A 9,298-nucleotide genomic window follows, 5' to 3' on the forward strand; every position below is an offset into this window, starting at 1 on the left:
AGTTTCATTTGCAGTCAGACCTGAATAGTAAAAACTGAATGTGAAAATAGATACTTTCTTGGTAAATAAAATAAGAGATTGATAAATGGTCTCCCTTAATTAATCTGCTGTTCACTAGCCCTCCACTAGATGGCCTCATTGGCTTAATCAGCTAATTTCTCAGTTTAATGTGCTTCTAACTCGTTGTTTGATGTGTTAATTTTTAAATGTAGTGCTCCATTATTCCTGCTGCCAAAGCTCTGCAGCAGATTAAAAAGAGAGATCAGATCTCTCTTATTTTCGCTTCCTTTTAGTGGCTTCTTGTTAAATCCATAATGGAATTTAAAATCCTCCTTCTCACATATAAAGCCCTAAATAACCATGCTCCATCTAGTACCAGAGATATGATTGGTCCTTATGTTGCTAAAAGAGAACTTCAGTCTCAATCTGCAGTTTTAATTGTGGTTCCCACAATTTTAGAAGTAGAATGGGAGGCAGGGGTCAGGGTTAGGGATATAAAAGTTCAAAATACGCGTATGCAAAAGACTGGGTCTGAAAAGCTCCTACAACGATTCATATGCAAAGACTGTCCTTTACAAAACAAAGCAAACATAATGAAAATATGATCCATCTATACTAGTGTGCATATTTTGGAGAGAGGAGAAATTAGGTGACAGATGGTTCCTTATGGGAACTGAACCCAGATTACCGTATATGGTTATTCTTCTCAGACACTTTATTTATTTTTATTAAACTTTAAAGATTGACTCTATCAGATCTGAAACTGCAGTGTGATATATGCTGCGACTGACAGGCTCTTTCGCAAATAAAAAAAAAACTGTTTAAACTTAAAATCTAAATCTACAATTATTTAATGGATTCATCTTCCTCTCCCTCTCACCTCTCCCTAGTGATCAGTGGGGTGAGTCATACCACAGATTACCATATAAATGTACTTTCACCCGTAGAATGCTAGAGATAGGCATCAACCTCACTGAGACCCTGATGCATGGCTGGATGGCTGGATGGATGGATGGATGGATGGATGGATGGATGGATGGATGGATGGATGGATGGATGGATGGATGGATGGATGGACTTAATGCAGCTTTAAACAAACATCTACATCTTTTATTGATCTGGGGCTATTGCGAAAGAATTTATTTTAAGAATATTTTGGTTTTGCACAAATACATTTTATTATTTCATTTTTTTACTTTTAAAACTAAATTTTCAAAACCCTTTTCCTTCCCTGTTTTTTTTTTTTTTACAGCGAATCTCTGGATGGATTAAATGATGGGAGGGATCACTACATCCCTTTATGCCATAAACGAATGGAGTGATCCTAATGAGAAAGGGAGAAGGAGATGCTTATGGTGTTTTGTGACACAATTTTTGTCATTATTTTGATTGTAAATCATATTATTTCATTTTGACCATGTATTATTATCAAGGCGTGCTGTTAGCAGGGACACTTACTGGCAGGGGGCCCCAGGTGGTTGCCTACTTTTTCTAAATAGTGAGTCTGACACTCAGCCCACAATGCAACACTTCCTCCATATGTTTTTTGAGCTACACAGCCAACCCTTCAGCTAACTGAGGATTTTTCTGTTTTTTTTTTTATTGCTGTAAAAGAAAAAAGTTAAGAGGAGACAGCGGCTTAAGGGCGTATTAGCTGTTTGTTGTTACTTTCTGCAGAAACATTTAGAGAACAGTTTAGGAGAACATAGTGGTTTTATGTCTCTGTACTATCCTTGGCAAACTGCAGATCACACTTTGGTTAAAGTGGTTTTAGACTAACAGGCAAACGTCCTCTCTGCCTTTTCAAACCACTCAGTGTAAATTTTAATTAAACAGGAAGAACTATGTTTTCCTTTAAATGAACAGTTTTTTAACTGAAGTGTGCTGCATCAAAAAGTCAGGGTGTTTGTATTTGTTTTGAATGCTGCAGTAAAAATGCAGCTTTTTAGAATAGTGTCTAAAGGACGATAAGAAGTGAATTGTTAGACGCACAGTAAAAAGACAGGATGTACATGTTTGTAAGGTTTTATTTTTCAATCATACATTTGTGAAACAGAGCTCACAATAATGATATCTTGTAGATGCATTCTGTTTTTAATTTTAAAGCTGTTTTTCTTTTGAAAAAATGGGACAAAAATACATTAATAAAGGATACTTTTACTTTGAAGGGGCTTGTAAGTCTTAGAACTAAGAACCATGTGAGGGGAGGGGAGTCAAACTGAGCTCTGTAGCAGAGGAATAACATTATGTTTCAGGCTGTTATGGAGAGCCCATTAAGGATGTTTTTCTTTTCTATCTGTGAGTAAAAAACTGTTTCTGTTTAATGTTCTAGATCCACAGTAGCAATAATATAACAGTTGCTGTTAGATAAATGTCTAAAGTTTAAATCATTTTATACAGCAGTGGTATCAAACGTCATCAGACATGTTAGTTCTGATAAAAACTGATCAGTTTTCCTTTGGTTAAAGCTTTAAAGTGAACCTGTAATAAACAACATGGATACAGCACTATGGTTAAACTTTTTCTAAATAATACATCTCGTTAAAACCTGTTTTTATTTAGATCTGTCTGTGTCAGTGGTTGTTCTAGTGAATTTAGTGATAATCAGTCTCTATCTGTTGGTGTTTACAGTGATGATGAGATTATCTGCAGCTGAAGAAGTAAAGAAGAACCTGATCGGAACAATTGGTGGAAACCTCACTTTCCCAGATCCTCTGCTGGAGTTTGGATTTCTTTTAAAAGGAAGAATCATTGCTTCAATAAATGATGAAAAACTTCAGACTTTTGAGGAGATTTACATGAACAAACTTCACTGGAGCAAAAACTCTGGACTCTTTATGATCACAGACCTGCAGAGGAGCGACTCAGGAATTTATACCATTGACTCTAAAAAAGGAAGAGTTTTCTATACTTCCTATAATCTCACAGTTTATGGTGAGTGACAACATCTCAGTATAATAAGACCATAAATTAGACTTAATTTCATTTTTTGTCATTGTCACTTTTTTAAACAAGCTGTCCGGCGTTAGTACATATTAGATAGCAGAGTGCGGCAGGCAGAAACAGACGCTCTGTCTGAACATCCACCCAAACCCCTATACAGACCACTGTATTGTGGTTACACCATTTTTATATGAGTGTCTAAATGTCTAGATAATTAAAAGCAGTGTACTCAAAATTTCTCACAATCGACATTGAAAGGTAGCATACAACCATGGTCACTAGACAAGCAGATATATCTGAGAATGCTTTGAGAGACCTATCCTCACAAAGGATTACCGCAATTTGTGTAGGATGTGAGAGAGAACTAAGATGGTGCAGGCACTGTGGGGAGCTGGAGTCACGTGACCAACACGAGAGAAAAGAAGTGAGCTCAGAGTTAACTGAGCTCACATATAGTCTCTGCTCTCTATAGTGATGAGAGGTTAGATTGGGAAACAGCCTATGACAACAAAAACTAAGTGAATCTCATAATAAAGGTCAAAACAGCTTCACAAGATCCATTTTCTTCCACTTAGTCCTTGTCAGGGTCATGGCAGTCTACAGGCGAGAGGCTGGGTACAGCCTGGACAAGTCGTCAGTCTGTCACAAGGCAACACAGAGACACACACAGAGACAAAACAAGACAATTTAGAGAAGCCAGTTAACCTAACAGTTATGTTTTTGGATTGTGGGAGGAAGCTGGAGTACCTGGAGAGAACCCACACATGCATGGGGAGAACATGAATCAAACCCAGAACCCTCTGGCTGCATGACAGCTACCCACTGTACCTCATTGCAGCCCCCTTCATAACATAAGATTAAATAAAAGTAAATAATATTTACTACAGACTTCAGCATATATGGCTACTTTCACATAAAATACACAACTTTATCAGTAAATTTTCCCACGACTTTACCCGCAGCAGTGCACAACAGCATTGTGAAGGGGAGTGGAAGGGAGAAGCTATGAGGGCCAGAAAGACCCTACAGGAGCCCTGGAGGGACAAAAAAAGACAGAGTGCAGAAAGGAAATTCTCACGAGGAAAATCAATTAAATAATGCAAAATAACTAAATAAGATCACAAAAGCTTCATATAACATCATTTAAAAACAACAATTAATGAAGTGCATTTTTAACTGTTACACGTGCACATAAAAAAATTCCTTATTCTTATGATTGATTCCATATCTCCATGTATTTATTGCAGATGCTCCTCCGACTCCTGCAGTAGAAACTCTGACTGTGAGCTCTGAGATCTGCTGGTTGCTCTGTTCTGTGGACAATCTGACGTCTCTGCTTTGGTACAAAGACGAGGAGATACTGAACCAGAGCCGTTCTGCTGTCTCTTTACCCATCACTGTCTACAGAAATGACAGCAACTCATCTTATAGATGTGTAGCAGCCAACCCTGCAGGAAACAAGACTCTACATGTTAATGTGACGACATCCTGTTGGTTAAATGAGACAGAAAGTTCTGATCATCAAAGTCAATGTAAGCTTCAACTAACTGTGAAGAAAATAACTAATTTATCCAAAAAACTGTTCTTATTAGACGATTATGTTTTATGTGGTTTTATGTAGACTGGGCTCCACTGGTCTTCAGCAGCTTTATTCTGATCTTTACTCTGGTCGTCTGGATGATGATCAGGAAGGAAAACGCAACAAGACAAACATGCGGCAAGTATTGATCTAAAGTCATTATTACTTAAGCTCAGGTTAGTCAACATTATCTATCTTCCGACAGATAAACATTACTCCAGATATTAGAAAACATTAAACAGAATCTTTTGGTTATTTAGATGATATATTTAGTATATAGACACGATTAAAGAATGAGCTTTTTAATACTATCATTTGTTAGCTGGTTTTATTTCCAAATGTCAACTATGGCTGTTGCATAAATATATTTTTTGATAAATGCAGAAGCTTTTTATTGGTAGAAAATGGACAATATTCATAAAAACAAATATGGTAAGAAAAAAGAAATAAGTAATAAATCTATTGTAAAATTAATCCGAATCATATTTATGTCACCTGGAAAGGAGGTAACCTATGTCCTCATCAGAGGTGAGAGTAGTTTTTAAGTCTTGACGGTTATATTAAAGAATAATAATACCGGTAATAAAAATAATAATAAGAATTTAATAAAAATAATTAGCTCCCATTGTTTTCTCATATGTTTTTAAAAGATTACATCTTTGGGCTATAGACCAACAAAAGCTTCTACAGACAGTTGTGCTCGAAAATTTACACACCCTTCCATTAAAGAGAGAAAAAAAATCAGCTGCCAGTAAAATAAATGGAAATTGACAAAAGTAATACTAGATAAAAATAATAAAAAGGGAAGTCATAACATTAATTTAGAATTTATGCATTTACATACATACATACATGTATATATTGATAAATAAAAGCAGTAAACAACCCTGGTGGAGCTCCTGAACTAAAACTTTGTTGGGCCCCACTGGGATGCTCTTTGTATGGCTTACAACTACGCATTTATTAAAATTTGCAAAAATAAAAAGATTTCAAGCATTTTAATGATTTATTTTCTCAGATGATTATTCAAATTAAATTAATTTAACCAACTAACATATTGAAATAATTTTAAGCCTTCTAAAAGCATTTATTTCCACCCAGTTGCACCCATATTCACACCAAGTTTTCCATGATATAAGGATTAATTTACTAAAGTAACCAGATGTTTCATTCCAAATTACCTTTCAATGAAAAGCTTACATTAAATTCAAACTCATTTAAAATCTTAAACTGTCGCTCAAATACAGTTTGAACAAGATGCCAAAATGAAAACCAATAACTGAAACCTAACAAACATGACGACAGCAGGCCTGTATACTAAAAGTAACGTAACTCTGATCTCTGCCTTTAAATTCTGTCATCATGATCATGGTCACTAAACAGGTTTGAAATGGAGGCAACTGAACCTTCGCTCAGTTTTGACTCCTGTCCCAGATTCTTGGTCAATTCTGATGGCTCACACCAGCTCCGGTATTATTGTTATTTATCAAATTATCTGTGTAAACAAACCTCATCTTCACTTGACAAGACAGCTGATGCGGACGTTGCAGAAGCTATTTTGTACCAGGACAGCCTCCATATTGTTGGGGGAGCGATTCATGTTGCTGCAGTCTGATCATTAGATTAGAAAATCACCTACTGCAGCTTTAAATAGTTTAAAGAGTTAAATCCAGTAAATAAACAAAAGGGTTAGGATGAAGGATTAAGGTGCTTTTAAACAGTGGTGTGAGGTGACCAAGGAAGGTTTTATCAATACTGATCAATTATTGATTTGTCCAGATAAGAGACAATAAAAACATAAAGATTATAAAACGTTTAATTTAGTGGCTGAGCCCCAAAGTGAAACATGTTACACAATGAGAGGAGTTTTTCATACCTCTAGTTTGTTTAGTTTAGTCCAGAAGTTGAGTTTTACTTGTTACTTTGGTCTATTTGGTTTAGATTACTTTGAAACAGAGAAATTTCCAAGCAAACAGGAATTTCTCACTGAAAACCCACTAAAGCTTTACTCCTGTTGATGGCTCAGATGTTTCCAGAAAAGCAAAACCAAATGTTAGAAAACACAGAGACCCCAATAATATTGTTAGCGAGTTTCGGGCTTTAATTTTAGGTGAAATTATCTGAGCAGTAGATTAATAACCTGCTTGCTGAAACATTTTAACATTTTTACTGTTCTGAGTCTTATTTAGGAGATGAGAAATATAATAATCAGCCCCAAAAATCAGTGATGAAATGGACCTCATTGTTCGTCCAGCTGAGCACTCCATTTAATTTTGGCTTCTAAAGTTTTACTCCATTTCCCACAATGCAGCACACATCTGGGAAGAAGTTTCACTCAAGCTTGCAGGGTAGACCAGGTAGTTGTGTCTAACAGAGATCAGATCAGGAGGTCTAGATGCAGTTCTTCTGGTCTACGCTCTAGTGTATTTATCACTGAGTTCACATCCATACGAAGCACATCAATGAGGAAACTGACCAGAGGTCATTAAAAAGAAAACATCTAAACATCTCAGGTGTGAAAATAACCAATGTCTGACCCCAAACCATGAAAGGACTCAACATTACCCACATAAACCTCTTTGGATTCAGTTTTATCCTCCATTTATAATCAAATTTAGACTTGTTTTGTCTTTTTCAGGGAGGATTGTCCAGTCTGGTCAGAAGTCGTCTTCCTGGTGTATGACAACAGTGAAATATACTGTAACTGTCCTACATGGAGAACCTGAGACCACCTGAGACCATCTTTCTGCAAGGCAACACTGCTACGAACTGCACCGTTGTGCAGCTCCAACACAGAAAAAGACTCTTGGTGAAAATTCTTAATTAAAAAAAAAAATTGTGTAAAAATGTCTATATTTTTCAAAACCCTAGTAAAATTCAGAGGTATTTAGCTTAAAGATAAATGTTTATCATTGTCTGGAATAAGTTTTAAACATTAATTGCAAAAAAAAAAAATGAAGGTCTGTTAAAGCTTAGACTGAGCAGAGCCACTGAAATGGAATCATCATTAGGAGTATTATGTAGAACAACTGGACAATTTCCATAATATTCTTATATCACTATATTCTGTAAAATCATCACAGAAGTTCTAAAGGAGTTCCTAGAAAATAACTTCTTTATCAACTTATTGAACTCATTGAGCTTATTTAAAGGGGTAATAGAATGATTTTATATGGTATTTGGTTCTGGTCCTTAGGGTCTCTGAATAGGGTGTGTAACATTGGTTGGACTGAAAATGGCATATTTGCTGTTCTATGAGCCCTAATGCAAGCCTGGTTAAAAGCCCTAGAATGAAACGACAGGTTTTCTTCCTTTTATGGTATGCTCATTAATATTTAGATGAGCTGTGCGCTGATTGGTTGGTTTACAACGAGCGAATCTGCTGAGTAAAGACGCATCATAGCAACAAGCACTCACTCACTGAAACATCAAATTGTTGATACGGTAGGGTGACCAGACATCCTCTTTTTCCCTGACATGTCCTACTTTTCATACTTAAAAATAATGTCCAGGGGAATTTCAAAATCATCTTGGATTTTGGTCGACTGCAGTGCAGCATGAGGTCGGATTTGGTCCCCGGGCCTGCCCCTGTCCACCGGGGTGCCTGGACCAGCCCCGGAGCTGATGGCGCGGGTTGAGTTACCCCGTCTAGTCCAGTCAGCAGCCCAGCAGCTTAGCGACAGAATAATACTTACAGCTTGCGGTTGTGATGACCTTACGGTCGGAATAGCCCCTCGTTTCAGTAAAATAAGTTTAGCAAATCCTGTTTTTTTTTTTTTTACTATCCAAGATTTTGAAAGCTGTCTTTAGTAAAATGCTTAGAGCAAATTAAAAGCTGAGCATCAAACTTTGCAGTGATCTTTTGATAGCCAAAAATGATCCATGCCTGTCGAATCTTCGGATCCTTGGGAAGATTGTAAAATTGTTCCCTTTCTCCTGGAACACTGCATTTCCGCCCGTGGTTCTGTCTCATTTTCAATAGAGAAACTGTTTGCTTTGTAATTCTCGTAGAAGTTAACCCAACTGTAGGCTAAAAGGCTAAACTGGTGTCTTACATCTACCTCTATTCATGTCCTTGGGCCAGTGAACTAGTGGGCTGGCCTGTATGTCAATTTCAGAACGTGACAAAAGTACAGACCAGAACCAAATAAGGCAACATCCCCAAGTTGACGTCAACTTAGGGCTTTGTCTGGATTCACCTGTTTTATGGTGGAAGTTTAGAATTGTGAGATTTGCAGAGAAAGGAGGCGTTGATGGGGTTTGAACTTCTCTGTATGTCCAATACACCCACTGAACTATCGTTATTCATTCTATGACAATGTAAACTCGGTTTTGCATTCTATGTACCCTTTAAGTCATTTGCTGTGATGCTGTTACCTCAGCAGATGATGGCAGAATAGATCGCACTCTCCACAGTGGACTTGCTGCAAACTGAAGAAGGTACGCTTCCTTAAAAGGAACAGTTTGCTCTGCTCCTTCTTGTAGCCCGCTTCATAGTTGCACTCCTAGTCTTGTCTGCTTTCCAGAGAAAAGTGGAGGATTTGAAATCTCAGAACATAGACAGTACCGTTTGATCTGCAGTCAGATTTGAACAGTACAGACTGAATGTCAAAATAAATGTTTGCTTGGTAAAGAAAATATTGATAAATGCTCTAGATCAACACTGCTCGAGTCCAGTCTATAAGAGCTACCATCCTGTAACTGTTAGATGCATCTCTTCTCTAACATACCTGAATCTGACACTGCATGAAAAGTGAGATTTTCGTCCCCGTAAAC

The 9,298-nt window shown here is 37.0% G+C and overlaps 1 protein-coding gene across 1 annotated transcript in view; it reads left to right on the forward strand.

Annotated features, from left to right (window-relative positions):
- LOC107102246 overlaps nt 1-9,298 on the forward strand; it is a 33,333-nt gene that overhangs the window by 7,294 nt on the left and 16,741 nt on the right. Inside the window, exon 5 of the mRNA XM_015401459.1 lies at nt 2,632-2,934. Coding sequence (XP_015256945.1) covers nt 2,632-2,934 — 303 coding nt within the window. The remainder of the gene's footprint in view (nt 1-2,631; nt 2,935-9,298) is intronic.

The sequence above is a fragment of the Cyprinodon variegatus genome, unplaced genomic scaffold (assembly GCF_000732505.1).
Source record: "Cyprinodon variegatus isolate N-32 unplaced genomic scaffold, C_variegatus-1.0 Scaffold1223, whole genome shotgun sequence".
Taxonomy (NCBI): domain Eukaryota; kingdom Metazoa; phylum Chordata; class Actinopteri; order Cyprinodontiformes; family Cyprinodontidae; genus Cyprinodon; species Cyprinodon variegatus.